General features: G+C 35.5%; 1 protein-coding gene across 1 annotated transcript in view; it reads left to right on the forward strand.

Annotated features, from left to right (window-relative positions):
• The first annotated feature begins 8,674 nt into the window (after positions 1-8,674).
• Positions 8,675-15,889, forward strand: part of LOC110448270 (cell death abnormality protein 1-like) — a 164,468-nt gene continuing 157,253 nt past the window's right edge. Inside the window, exons 1-2 of the mRNA XM_021494440.1 lie at positions 8,675-8,804; positions 15,251-15,466. Of these exons, the coding sequence (XP_021350115.1) occupies positions 8,732-8,804; positions 15,251-15,466 (289 nt within the window). The 5' untranslated portion in view covers positions 8,675-8,731. The remainder of the gene's footprint in view (positions 8,805-15,250; positions 15,467-15,889) is intronic.

A 15,889-nucleotide genomic window follows, 5' to 3' on the forward strand; every position in this document is an offset into this window, starting at 1 on the left:
GGACGGGTAGCGATACCTTTTTAATATATATATATCTGAAAGCTGTTTTTACGTCGGTGATTTATTTCATGAGACATATAATGTATTTGCTGGTCAAGCTGCAAAACAGTGTTTATTCCTCAAAAACAACCAATTTGTGACTGCAGCGCCCCCTTCATTTAATTCCAGGATGCCACGGACCATGTTCCTTTCAAGCTTTATATTTCGAAAAACATGTACACAAGAAAAACCTTTCCAGTTGTATATGAAAATTTACCTCGAGTGTTGTAATGTTCTTGCTTATTATATTTTTACACTTTTTTTCCATAAAATTATAACATTTTCATTTCTGCATTTTTCGTTTGAGTGACAGGAAAAGCATGATACATGTCGGGTTTCATCAAATTATCACACCTACACATATCATTAGATATCCATCTTTCTTGCTTTTAAATTTTGTAATGATGATTCACTTGATATGCCCACTTTTTGGGATTTCTTCCCCCGTACCCCTAACTTGTTGCTAAATAATAAAGTACTGAAAGTTCGGGGTAACGACTGTCACACGATCGTAGAAAGAATATTGCACATAAGTTTTCAAAATTACTTCGACCTGAATTTGGTAGGGAGATAAGAATAAGATTTTGTATTAACTAGAAATGTGACACATGTAGATCTACTTCAGTCGGACCTTCAAAGGGGCTGCTTCAGTGCTTCAGACATGAAAAATTCACCCATTAGTTTCAAAACCTTATCTTCGTGTTGGTACGCATGGATTTTAGAATGGTTCATGAAGAAAAATCTTAAGTGTTTATGTGTGAATTTCGATAACTAGCACAGTTTGTACGATGTCTCCTTCATCGGACACATGACCAGTGAAACGTATATACACAAAGGTGCAAAATATGTACGAGTTGGCAATAACAATCGCCGTTGAATAGGCTACGCTATAAGTGTTTGCATTCTTGTTGTATAATATGATTAATCAAACGGAACAATAGACAAGCCTACACTTTGTTAAACACCTGTTGATAGATGTGCGAGATAATATGGGCCCCCTCATCTCGATTCAGAACTTGCTTCAGGTGACGTATCCAGGTTTCTTCCTTTCTCTGCCACTAGTTCAGATCGTTTGCTCTGTACAATACTTTGGAATTTTGCCAGTGAATAGCATGCTTACTTAGGACAAATTACGTATTAAAACAATGCTTAAACTTCATCTGGACTACACGTTTAAGTGCAGCGCACCCTACAATGAAGTGAACACATATTTCCTCCCCATGTGTCTTTGATGGGATCAGTGTAGCAATAACAAATACATAGTTGCAATCTGCTTGCACATTTAAGTATGATATGCAATTACCTTAAAAATAGTAAGTAACAATTAGCCATATGTTACAGATGTGTGACCGCACAACGCACCAGAGATACCATGCGCACACCGTGCATACATCGCTCACACACCGTACGCACATCGTCCACACATGGTGCGCACAACTGGGCGATTTAACAATCGTTCGCCCCGTTGTGCGCTTCTTAAGCTTACCCTTACGTCACCTAACGTAGGTGTACTGCTTTCAGTGCATCGGTAGCACTGCTGTCAGCGCTTGGGTGGATAGGGTTTCCTCCTGGTTTAGCCAGCTTTCCGGTCACGCAAATCACTGTTGCTGCATGTGCATCCCCTGTTATACCAAATCCTCCTGACCCTATGTAACCTGTATCGGATACCCTTTCTGATTGGTTTAATCTATGACGTATGCGCTTTGAGCTCGGAACCTTTTCCGATAACTCCCAAAAATCCAGTCGACTCAAAAGTAAACACCAATGTAAACAAATAGACTGCACCAGTGATAACTGTATACGCCGATAGAATAGCCGTACTGTGTCTGTAGTTATAATAGGATGGTAATACATGGACATACAAGGATAACAGTAAAATTAACACTTAGGACAACAACCTGTTTTCCACATTCCTCAAATCTTAAGATCAAAGAAATATTTCACCTAAACTATACCTTTGTGTAATCATACAGTTACTCTATCACCTGTATAGGAAAGACTCCAGGAATCTGACCTAGCCAATACGAACGGATATATAAAACTTTCAAACTTACAAACACGTTACCCTGATAAGTTTCCTGTACTAAGTAATATTATAATACAGATAAGGAGCAGGCAATTACAGGCCTCCTTGTATGACGGAAAATAGACAAAACCTGATAATAAAACAAAAAAATTGTCTCAATTATAAATAAATAGAAAGAGATACATGAATCTGGTATTACAAATCCCGAAAGAGAATACATACAATTATATGTAAAATCGGCATAACTTTCTGTAAATCCAGAAGGAATAAGGTTTGCTTTACTGAAATGTAACTGTAAGTTGACAAAGTTCTTGATACTGAAAGCATAACGCTTAACACACTGACACGCTGAAAACACATGCATAAAGCTTAATCCTGCGAATCAACATTATCAGCAGTCTGTCTAGTAGGTGGCATGGATCCATTTTCCTCATAGATTGGTTCCCCGGTCTCGAGCGTGAGAAGTTCCCATACCCGTCGGCTCTCTGTCCCTGTAATGAGTATTTTTTGGACATTGAACTCGGTGAGACGGGTCAAAGTTCCTTGAACGCTTCATCCATGTTCACAGCTGGTCACAGCTCAACTGTTGTAGAGGCATACTGGTGTTAGGCAGCATACTTTAATATTATGTTATCTGTCTAACTTATTAAAGTAGTTTCCATTCAATCGTTGAATCCCATTTCTTTACAAACATAAACTCTATTGCAATAATGAAGTAGGTTTTCTCACTTAGACCATCACATAACTGTCCTAATAGTCCTAAAAAGATTACTGCCATGATATTGAAGTACTTCTCAGCATAATTTTGTCCCCCCTCCCCCCCTCCCCGCCTGTCTATCTAATATATGTATCTATAGGATGTAGATATATTTGAATTGTACCATAATACAATATCCAAGATAAAGACAAACCTGTACTATATAAGATAGATAACAATGTAGAATACAATGCGTATTTATGGAACTTATTCAAAACATAAAACCTTTCAGCGATACTTTTAATATAGACAGAGTACATTCAAACATACAGTCCAGTACACACGAATTCCTGCTAATAACTTGTATTGCAGTGTGGAAGTGAAATTGAAAAGCTGCTTTGAAACATTAAAATGAAAAAAAAACAAATTCCTCTGAATATTTTTATTTTGGTGCACAAATGTAGTTTGATAAGGTGACCAGATCTCACTCGAATACTCTGATTTCTGATTTCTGACTGGACTTAAATATACAATGACATTATTACAGGAACATTTGTAAAAAAATGCACGAACGTTTTAAGGGTCCAACCACAAATCATTCATACTCATGAGAGAAACTTAGACGAAAGTATAACTAAACTCCTGAGTCTTTAACACACGTGACCTTGCTTTGTGTTTACAAGTTGATACAAGGGGAATAACTCCTTGCCCGTGGCCGGACTGATGCTATAATAAAACAAGCGAATCGGTATACATAAACACTAATTGAAAAAAACCATTATAATATGTGTTTGGTTTTGGATGCGAAGGCAAACGTTGTGATTAGAATCAGGGAAGAGTGAAAAAACGATAGTTGGGGAACTTAAGTATTTGTTTGGCAATATCATTGCTTATGGGTTATTTAATACAACTTCAGTTTACCGTGTACAGTAATATATTGTTGTCACTGATTTTGTTTCTGAGTCCATTTTCTGTTTGCGTTTTAGAGCTTCAGAGACCAGAACGATTCAGAAACGTTTTATCAATACACGCATCCACTTAATAATGTTTAGATTTTGTTTGTTGTTGAATATATTCTCAACAGCTTAGATAATATGAAGGCTGGTGCCTAAGTGGACACAACATACCAGAGAAATGTAACAGAAAGGAAAGATATACTTCTACTTGCTAAGTCTTGCATTGACAGCAGCGGATCAATTAGTATTTCTAAATACCCCTGTAGTAGAAGACATGGAAGGAAAACACCAGACTCAACAGGTATCCTACATTTGTCGCCTTTCACGATAATTTGCACAATAGACAGTAATATAATCTGTCCATATCATTCTCTGTGCATATATAAGTGGAACTAATCTTAGTTTTGGTATCGATATCAAAAGAAGAAAAAGTAGTTATTTTTGTTATATATTGTTCATGATAATCAAATGTGTTTATCTTCAATACGCTCATATTGATAGCGTATTTCTACCAGTATAAAGAGAATATCTATGCTTTTGAATAGGATCTCATATCTGTTTTATTCCAGTTCGATGACAAACACAAAATGGAAGGGCGTTTTAACCCGGAAGTTGCACATGTGTGTTCCCCACTGTATTTATAAGCCACATAGTATAATGATTGTTGACAAAATTGAAGCAGAAACATATTAACTTCCGTGTATGAATCACTCTAATACAACTTCCATTGAAACGTACATAACAAAAAAAATAATTCCTTTACATCAATCAATCTTTCTTGATAATGATGTGATGTTAAGTTTGCACATCTTGACTGATCCGGGCTCTGTTTGGAAACCATGCTTTCTTGATCTATTAATCACATTATCCGGACTTTCCACAACTCTCAACCACTTTTTCACAGTAATTACATGAATGTAAAAAGGTTTGTACAGTCTGACCTCCTTTGGGGTAGGGAGAAGGGGGCCCTATAAGGGATACAGAGGAATATATCCTTCATCTGCTGTTGGGATGAAGGTGTTTTGACCAAATTTTATCAGTAGCATCCTTTGGGGGAGGAAAATCATTTTTGAATAAATGGTTGGTCTGAACCCCCCGGGGGCAGAGAGGCGGGGACAAAATGGGAAAACAGAAAAATAGCTTTAACATCCGTCTACTTCTGTAGGAATGACAGGATTTTGTCCATATTTGGTCTAAAGCATCATTTGATGAAGATGACTAAAATATACAGTATAAACAGTGGGTTTGACCCCCCTGGGACCAAAGGGGCGGGGACCAATAGGGGAAACATAGCAAAATTCCCCTTTTCCTGTAAGAATGACAGGATTTTGTCAAATTGCATATTCACATAACCATGTAATACTTGTACACTACCAGCAACATTTGGCTATTCCAACTTCAATTTTGCTAACATTTCCAGGTTAGTGATACAGGCCCTCTGGGTCATTGTGCAATTATTTATTTATTTTTTACTAAAAAAAATTGTACAAGTATGTTAATTGATTTGTAATGCGCCAGCTAAAATATCACATCCTCCTCGATTTTTGCTTAAAACAACGCCAACTCTATTTCTCCATACTTTGAGTCACAGGGCAGCATATGATCAACTGACAAATACATAGCTGCTCAACACTTTTTCAGGCCAGAACTTCTTATAATATTAATTGACAATTGATTGTTCTTTTGTAACAATAATAATTTCTAATAATTGAGATGCCCACAATATCTAAGAGATTATCAAAATTTCACTTATTTTCTCAGATACGACCTCTATACCACTGGGTACATGTTTTGTATTTCATTATATACACCTCTAGCTCATTTTTTATGTTCAATATATATTATTAAATGAATGGTCTATATAGATTTCAAACTGCATTATATGTCACGGCTATTTACACATGTTCTGCCAAATTAAAATTACTCCGCAGATCAACAGCACATAAATGAATGTCAGAATGTCAAATTATATATTACTGGCCAAAAACGATACGAACAATCAACATAAACAATAAACATACAATTTTGTGCAAATTTTTCCGAAGCAAACTTCTAAATATCGAAGATCAATGTTTAGGTCAGAAAAGGTCAAACTGATGATCAATATGATACATATTTTTTTATTTCGCATCCTTTGTCGGAGCACATATATATCATTTCGCATCCTATATCAAAGGTCAAAATACAGACAAACTAGGGTTATTTGTCCAGGGGTTATTGTTATTAAGGACAGTGTAACATTCATTACACTTGCAGATATTGTCTTAACAGTAAGACATACGTCAATTTGATGATAACTTCAAATCAGCAATACTTTTAATTGGCAAATCTTATAGATCAAAATAGGACAAAGGTCAATATGAAGGTCTCCAAACGTCAAACGTCATTTTGATAAATAATAACAGGTAAGACGATACATGTTAGTCTTGTACATTTTACATCAAAGGACAATTCATGTATGGGTCATGGAAGGTCATAGGTCATTCTACTGAAATGTATAGTGATAGGAATATCCATATGTAATATTTTTCATTAATGAAACCAATTGTCAATGTATCTGCCTTAACTGGAGCTTTAACACACCATGTGACATTGAACTAGTGACCGTGATTATCAGCTATACAAAGAGCACTGGTGTATGTGTAAAATACGCATAAATTTAAGCCTGACCTTTTCAGGGATTTAATTGCACTTTTAACGGAAGTCACCAGGATAAGCGCATGCGCATAGTCGCTTTTTACAATAGACAAAAACAATCAATATTTGTAGTTGACAAAAACATGTTCATTATATGCAAACGCTTTAAATAGAACAAAATCGATTTAAGTATTCACACTGCTAAACTGCGTACACATTGTATAGGACTAGGAATGATACAAAGCTGAAATACCTTACACGCATATTCCTTAACAAGATACCCTTTTTAGTTAATTCATACAGGTTCATTTCTAAATATTCATTCTATTTTGTATTTCAGTGATGGTATAGCGCGGTGTGTAATTACCTGCGGTCACGTCTGGAGCACAATACAATAATATCCTCATCGACGTATGATTATAGACGTCACGCGAGACCTATTAAATATTTTATGTTGATATATCAGATGATCTGTTGATAACACTCAACTGTTTAGGCGATACCTGCTGAACGGAAGAATTGATTTTACCATCGTCTAACTTTTATATGTTTAAATGGGATTAGTTTTGATAAAGAAAAGAAAGAGTCATGTTTTTTTGTATATATCTATTTCTGTAAAGGAATAATTTTCATAAAATATTTTCATTAATTTTTTCGTTACAGATGCATTACTGGCTTATTCCTCATCAAGCATGAATCAATACCTAGACAATATAATAAACATATTTTAACTACTACAGTAGGACCCTCTTTCTTCCATCGACTTATCTAGTTACGGATGTCGCCATAATCTGTTATGTCAACATAAAATATGGATGTGTCGAATTTATGTTTTCGTAATGTCGATATATTATCACATTTCCCAAAATAACGTCGGTAGGAAACTCGGTTTATATTCCTGTTATACTAGGTGTGATATCGACTTGCCACCTGTTTTTGTGTTGTGCGCACGATGTGTGCACGGTGTGTAAACGATGTGTGTACGATGTGCGAACGATAAAAATCTGGACGATCATTGCTTGTACACTTTTGTGCGGACGATGGACGATCGTAGTGCGACTCTCGTTGACGACTGTCGTGGTTGGTGTAAATTGAAGAATGACTTAACAATATAAACGGTTTCGTGTTTAAACATATTAAACATGTGTAAGTGTGTTTCAATATTCTAGCTTCATCTTTCAGCTTATCTTTCTATCTATTCTTTCTTAAATTTAGAAATGGTGTTTTCGGTGTATTTTAAACGGGACCTCAATCGACTCACGAAAAATTACAACAAATATGGAGTTAGTCCAATATACAGATAAACTTATCCACAGGTACGTACCTGGAACGTAACTCGTCGAGGTGTGCATTCCAGATAGAGGGGAGATATAGACCGAACCGAATGCAACTAACAAATACTACACGATCAGTTGTGTTTTTATAACAGTCATACGGTAAAATACAGCAGCTCCCTGTGTCCTGCACAGGCTAGGTAAAACTCAGGTAAGTCATCAAAATGTTATTTACCTGTAGCCAAACCCATTCCTGACAGTCTAACGCGTGAGGTCACTGTAATATGGTGTAACACGCATTGTAAAACTGTACAACATCTTGATAAGTTTGATGGGAAATTAATATATACAGTGTGCATTATTGCATACAAGCCTTAACTTCCGTATGTTTTTTTTATTCCGTAATATTAATCAACAAATTGTACCAAATCGCACATTTTTGCGTAGAGAAGCGCACAACTGGGCGAACGATTTTGAAATCGCACAGTTGTGCGCACCATGTGTGGACGTCGTGTGCACGATTTATGCACGATATGAGCACGCTACTTTTGGTGCGTTGTTCGGTCACACAACTGTATAAATAAGTTAGTAAACAAATATGTTCCCCACAGAATTATCATAAGACATACTTATGCTAATTAGGTCTGTTCAGCGATATGCCTCGTTTTGGGTTTCGTATGTCGGTTATATAGCCAGGATAAGAGAAACTCATATACAGGTAGGTACAACCAGATTAAGACAGGCTTACCGACACACTTTTATATTTGAAAACATAATTTACGTCCATTTGCATTTCAATAATAATAATGATTTAACTTTCCTTGCCAACGAAACCTGTCGGTTGATTGTCGGAATGAACTACATGCATACGACATTGAAAATATTTGCCAGTAGAAAACTATCCAGGCAAGTTAAGACTTGTGTACAGGCAACAAAACAAGATTAAAAATACTGATATTCGAAACAACAACAACCTTATCGAATGGCCGTGTATTTTTGTTGATTAGTAGAGCAGAACATGTACTTCCTCATTGGATACCCGTGCGCTTGCGACGGAGCAGACACAAATCTTTCGTTTGATACGGTACGCAGTATAAGTAAAATGAAGGTGTGTAATATCTGGCTGCTGGAGGTTCTGTGTATCTTATCAACTTTAAAGATTGTCAACACATCAGGTATGATTGGATGTACACTTTCTGTTTATCCTTCATTCTAATAGTAAACATATACGTCACGTTGATCTGGACCTACATATTATAGCACAAACCTTAAGTATTAAACCATGGGTAATGTTGCTGGTACAACAGGTAGGGGTTAATATATAGCTTGTACCTAAGGTTCATGTTTTATACTTCTGCATTGCACAGTTACTGTGATATAGTATCAAACGATATGCATTTATTTCAAGGTATGCACATATAAAAACAACACATATACAATATACTAGCTATGTTTCAAATATTGCCTAACAATGGTGATGTGTTTCTACTATTCTTTCTTTTGTACTGGCATTGGTAGGCCGATTGATATGTTTTACAACACTGTTCGGAAGTCAATGACAATAAAACATTAGTCTAGTCAACTACACATTCCATATATATATGTGACCTACTGTAGCCAATGGGCTTATGGTCTTTATAGAATAGTAATGTAATATTATATCTATTTTGTGTTTAGGTAATGTAGGTGTTTTGAGTTTTAACGTGTGTAACTTATATAATGTCTATTTTGTTGGAATTACTTCCTTGTCCCACATATAGGTCTCATACGTAATAACGACAGTATGATCCGATATGAACATTGGATCTGAACAAGCAAATGATTCTTCTGGTGCGTATTACTTAATATATATATATATATTGGCAAAACAGAAATAATGACAGTATGTAGCAAATGCTTATTGGTTTTACTTAAATACATATAAAGGCAAAACATGTAGTACCAATAGAACAGACAAAGATATTTGTCAAATATTCAGGTCGATCCGCCCATTTTTCAACATAAATAACATTTAACAGAGATCAACAGTCACTATGAGACAACAAACATACAACACAAACAGAGTAGTTAAGTATGTGAAGCATGCTGTTGTAATTGACATTATAGGGCCTGTTTAATTATAGTTGGATATGTCCTAAACATGGATGAAGCGATTACCAAATCATTAAGAAAACAGACTTATTCAGTAATCGACCTAATTAAGAAAGAGTTGTCAAAATTACTTTGCAGGAAAAGATGAAAAGCTTTGTTTTTACAAGAATGTTTCAGGTAAATAAAACCATGATGACCTTTTTAATCAGGTTTAGCTAACCTAGTCCGAAAAGCCAGTGGGCTTATACCGTGGTGCCGCGACCGTCGTCCTTCCAACGTCAACTTTTGACTTTAAACGACTTCTTCAGATGAACCAAAAGGCCCAGGATGATGATATTTGGCAAATACCATGCTTATTTGGATTAAGGGCTAATAAATATGTTCAAATGAATGACCTTGACTTATATTCACGGTCACAGGGGTCAATATGTTTTTAAACATGTAACATGCTTGGATGAAGGGCTGTATAGTTGTTAGCTCACCTGACCCACATGGATCAGATGCATTTAATTCTTTCAACAGGTTCTTTTGAATGACTTCGAGTCAAGACACTGCTAATTTGGCTGTAGCTTTATCTAAGTCCACGTTTAAAGTTCAACAAGCCCCCCATAGTATATGCAGTAGTCACCTAAAATTCTAACCACCTGAAAAGTCATATTCAAGACCTCAATTAAAAATCGGAACTTATATATGTGATTTGAATATGTTGAACTTGTGCATAGGCTATGAAAAAAAAAACCCATTAAGGTTGATGTTGTTATAAAAAAATGCTCACCTGACGTATAACATGTCAATCTATTTTGCGACCCAAATGAGTGCTAAGAAATGACCAATAATTTAAAGATTATTTATATGCCAAGGTTATGCGGAGCTTTATTCGTCTTCTGTTAGCTGTTGAGAGAAGTTCCTTCCTAATAAAGATAGATGTTGTCATGGATAACCACTTTAATCATAGTAAAATATGAAATGAACTTCAGATGATATGCCATTTAATAACATTGTGTGATGTTATGAAGGCGCTAGAGATGTTATAAACATTGAAACTGAATAGTGCGATGATGTTCAAAACATGTCTAGCGTTTTAATATAAATATTAAATGATAAGAAAGGACACTTTATATGAATATCAAGTTGTTTTTGTGTTCATGTGTTTGAGGTTTTTCATATACATGTACTTACCTGTAAAAATATGTTAATCGGATGTTTCATCATGTTTTTTGGGCATTGCCATTGCAAGATTGATCTACTTTTGAGGCCGGTATGCCTCTCCACACCTAGCCAAAGAGAAAATACCTTCGCATGACCTTTGTATATGAATTAACTTTAAATAATATGTCATTTCGTAGCATTCAGCTAAATCACTAAAGAGATTGACATGTTATAAGTCCAGTGAGATATGTTTATGAAGAAATCAGCCTTGATGATTTATTATTGACTACATTAACTTGGATATGTACTTTTTAAGTAGCTTACGTACAAGTTCAATATATTTTAGTTACATATATATATATTTCGATTTTGTATGAGGGGTCTGTGAATATGACATACCAGGGGGTTGATATTTAAGGTGACGTATACATTTTTTTAGAAGCTTGTTGAACCTTAAGATAACAGGTGTGAGATTAACACAAGATGAGCGATGCAGGCCCATTGGGACTGTTTTGATACCCAGTAGTTAGCATAAAATGTACAAAGTGGTTAAAAATACAAACATAATATACATAACATCATTATATGTATATTGTTTGCATCAGCATTATGTCATAACAAACATGACAGAATAAATCCAATTCCCATTGTTTACTAGTTCAACCGGTGTTTAGTAAGAAAAGGAGGTGAGAGCAATAACAGGTAAGGTGCTGACCAGCCTGCGATAATCAGGCAGTCAAATGGCAAACCTTATCCACATTTGACCAGTATCTAGAATCAGACATTCAAGTGATCAAAATTATTAGAGTTATTTTTTTTCTAAACAATTCAATAGTCTAGAGACGAGGGCAGGTCTATGCATATCCCATCGGTAAGCTTGTAACCGAAGGCTTATTATTGTACAAACGTGTATACTTGACGTAAAGTTAACTAATACAACAAATCTAAATAAAACCAGTGAGGACAAATCATAATGTAATTGTTCGTGCAGACACGGCGCCCCTGCAAGTATTACGCATGCCAACCTGTTCCTGTTGAATCATTTAAATGTATATTTCTGATTTTTTTTTTAATATGAACATGTTATCATCTCATTTTTAGCTCACCTGGCCTTAAGGGCCAAGTGATCTTACGCCGTGGTGCGGTGTCCGTCGTCCGTCCGTCTGTACTGCGTCAACCTTTTTACTTTAAACATATATTTTTTTCTGAATAACAAAGAAGCCTAGATAGTTGATATTTAGCCAGTAGCATGCCAGCATGGAGGACTACCAAATGTGTTCAAATACATGACCTTCGCCGTTTTTCAAGGTCAAGGGGGTCAACTATGTTAAAAAATTTAAACAACTTCTTCTTAATAATCAGAAGGCCCAGGGTAGTGATATTTGGTCAGTAGCATGCTGGGATAAAGGGCTACCAAGTTCATTCAAATGAATGATCTGAGCATGAATTAAAGGCCACAGGAGTCAAATATGTTTAAAATCTTAAAACAACTTCTTCTGAATATCCATGAGGCCCAGAATGTTGATGTCTGGCAAGTAGCATACTAAGATAAAGGTCTACTAATTTTGTTAAAATCAATGACATTGACCTTTCGTCAAGGTCACATGGGTCAAATATGTTTTGAGTCTTTAAACAACTTCGTCTAAATAACCAAAAGTTCCAGGATGATGATATTAGGCCCGTAACATGCTGGGATGAAGTGCTTCCAAGTTTGTTCAAATTAATGGCATTGACCTTTATCTAAAGTCACAAAGATCAAATATGTTCAAAACTTCTTATTCTTCTAATTAACCAGAAAGCCCAGGATAATACTATTTGGCCAGTGGAATGACCTTGACTGATATTCATGGTCACATGAGTCAAATTTCTTTAAAATCTTAAATAACTTCTTCTGAATAACCATCAGGCCTATAATGCGGATATCTAGCTAGTAGCTACCACGTTTGTTAAAATGGATTGACTTTGACTAATATGCAAGGTCACAGGAGTTAAATTTGTTTCAAAATCTTTAAACGACTTCTTCTGAATAACCATGAAGCATAGAATGCTGATATTTGGCCAGTTGCATGCTTGAATGAAGGGCAATCATTTGGATGACCTTGACCCAATTTCAAGGTTAAATTTGGTCAAATATGTATGAACCCTTAAATAACCTTATCTCGAAAAAAAAAGGTCTAGGGTGTTGATATTTGGCAAGTTTCATGCTAAGATAAAGGGCTATACATTTTGTTCCGTTTGATGACCCTGTTCGACTTTCAATGTCACAGGGGTCAAATGTTTTAAAATATTTTAGCATGTTCTTTTGGATAACTTATAGCAATAGATACTGACATTTTGCCTGTAGCTTTATTTTAGATCACTTATAAGGTTACAAGTGTGAGATTAATACCAGGCTGGAAATACCTATTGATCTTGTGGACACTCTATCTCAAGAACGAATACATATAGAACGTTCATATTTCAGTATATATTTATTTTTAAAACATATTTAGAACGACCATAACTTCATAAGCGTTCGTTGTTCTGCATGAACATTGTGTGGATCTTGTAGATCTTGGTCGGTGCTAACTTTTTCCTATGACATGTTTCCAGAGAATATGTCAAGTTAAAAACCTCGCTATGGGGTCAAATATAGGTCAAAATGAAACTCTTAATAAGTTTCAATTTTATTACATCGCAAAGGGCACGTTCTTATGAAAGTATTTCCAAAGTTTCTAGGTCATAGCATCAATAATATTATTTACCTTGACATTTATTCAAGGTCACAGGGGTCAAATGATCCAAAAAATTAAAATTTAAAAATTCTTAAGATTTATCAAGTTTAAGGTCAATGCATCATGATGCATATCAATGAACATGACACACCTACAAAATATCGCTTTAAATAATAAAAGGGCAATAACTCTTACAGAAAATTTAAACTATTGAGACTGTCTCCTGATAAGTATGGTCCTATTGAATCACAGATCTGACCTTATCAACAAACAAGGTACATCTTCCAAACTTAATAGGCCTGATAGTCAGCTTCAATATGTCCAGGAACAATTTACTCACTGTATGGTTAAATGTATGTTTTCTATTTTTACTCAATAATATCCAAAGAAATACACAGAGTCACTGTGCATGATTTGGATAGGTATTGTCGGGTCCAAATAACAGCTGTCAATCAGCATTGCCTGTTAACCATCATGATGTGTACTGGAGTTTGGCGTGCTGCATCCAAATAACAGTGCTGTCAACTACCCGACCATCACTGTGTGTACTGGGGTTTGGTGTCGCCGTGTCCAAATAATAGAACTGATATCACAAAAACCTCAGGGAAAAAACATGACCTCGAAGAGGAAGGGAGGGTGAGGAGGGAAGATAGAAACGCTGACCGTTTAGAAATAAACTGACCCTATAATATGAATAAGGTACATGTACAAGGTTTGTCAGAGAAGGAAAGCGAAGGGAAACGTATAAAAGCGATCGTCAGTCCGAGAACATTTCTTTGTTCATTTTCTTGTTGGAAATCCCATGTTTTGATCTCAATCAAATCTAGTTTAATTTGTTATTGTGCGAATTTGTTTCGTGGGGGCATTGTCTGTGACTTCTTTAGGCTATTTTCTTTTGTTGACGAAATTATCGGTAATAGTCAATCCATTTTTCTCCCTGGTTTACTAAATTATTTACAATATTATAACAATCATAATGTATTATCATTATTATTATTTTTTGGTCAAGTTACGGTCATATTATTCCACATTTCCAATCGTTGACCTCTGTTTGATACCTAGTCGAGTGGAAGTGACCAAGTCTGCCATTTTGATTTGCAGTGATTTTAACGCCGTGCTTACACGAATAACTACGGCGTTATATTTTCTCAAAAGCTTAATTCACAAATTCTGATTATTTACGTGATCTCACGTCTTCAAGATGAATATTTTGGCATACATATAATTCGGTTACAAGCTAGCCGATGGGGTATGCACGAACATCAGTATATTTCATAAGTAATAACTGTTTTTGTTCGTTTAAGACTGTTTTTAAATTGTATTAATTAGCTGCATATGCATTGTATCATTTATTTTAAAACGGAGAAGAAATTTGAATAATTATAATTAGCTGTTTCAAATAAAAGTTAAACATGAGTGGAAAAGGAAATAATCACTACAATAACAAAGTCCTGGTTCCTTTTTCTAATTATTTTATTGGTTTATTTGATACATTTTTTTACCAATATTAGTATCCGTTTTCCATTTATTTCTGCTTATCAATTGTGTTAATACTTGATTTTACCACCAACACATTCGTACATTGATGACCCTGTAATGCTGATCATAATGACAATTATTAGTACTTTAGATCAGTAATATACACAATAATAATTATTATTTTACAGTTAACACCAGCCGTGAGCCAAATGTCAAAATATCCACTCAAAGTTCAAACCACAGTGCTCCATTCCGTAGTGGCAAGGCAGTAGATGGTTGTAGAAAACAAATCTTCGACATCGACAGCTGCTGTTCACATACAAAGACAGGTGAAAAGGAGGCATGGTGGCAATTAAATCTAGAGGGACTGATCGTTATGGAATATGTCAAAGTATACTACAGAAGTGAGTAGTAAAATATATAATTTTTATCCACCAATAAAAGAAAATTCTGGTTTTAAATTTTTCGTGTTTTTCGTGACCTTTAGACGATACTGTGTTGTCTAACTGCATGTCATGAAAGACGACTAAAATGTAACTCCACCCCATCCCCATCCCACCCGTCTTCAAATGACACTGGCTATTGCGAAGTCGTAAATCCCGGAATTGAGATTATTGACATTCAAAAACTATATTTACATAATTAAGTAGGGAAGGGCATTTATTTTTAGCTATACATGGTTAAACGGCCCGTTAGGTCCACCCCGAGAATAGTAAAAACAACGAGGATATCTTGACATCATTTAACATACAGATGTGGGTTCGCACAACGTTACACGATGTGCGGTGTGTTCCCGATGTGCTCACGGTGTGTGAGCGATGTGTGCA

Source organism: Mizuhopecten yessoensis, unplaced genomic scaffold (assembly GCF_002113885.1).
Source record: "Mizuhopecten yessoensis strain PY_sf001 unplaced genomic scaffold, ASM211388v2 scaffold3963, whole genome shotgun sequence".
In the NCBI taxonomy this organism is placed as follows: Eukaryota; Metazoa; Mollusca; class Bivalvia; order Pectinida; family Pectinidae; genus Mizuhopecten; species Mizuhopecten yessoensis.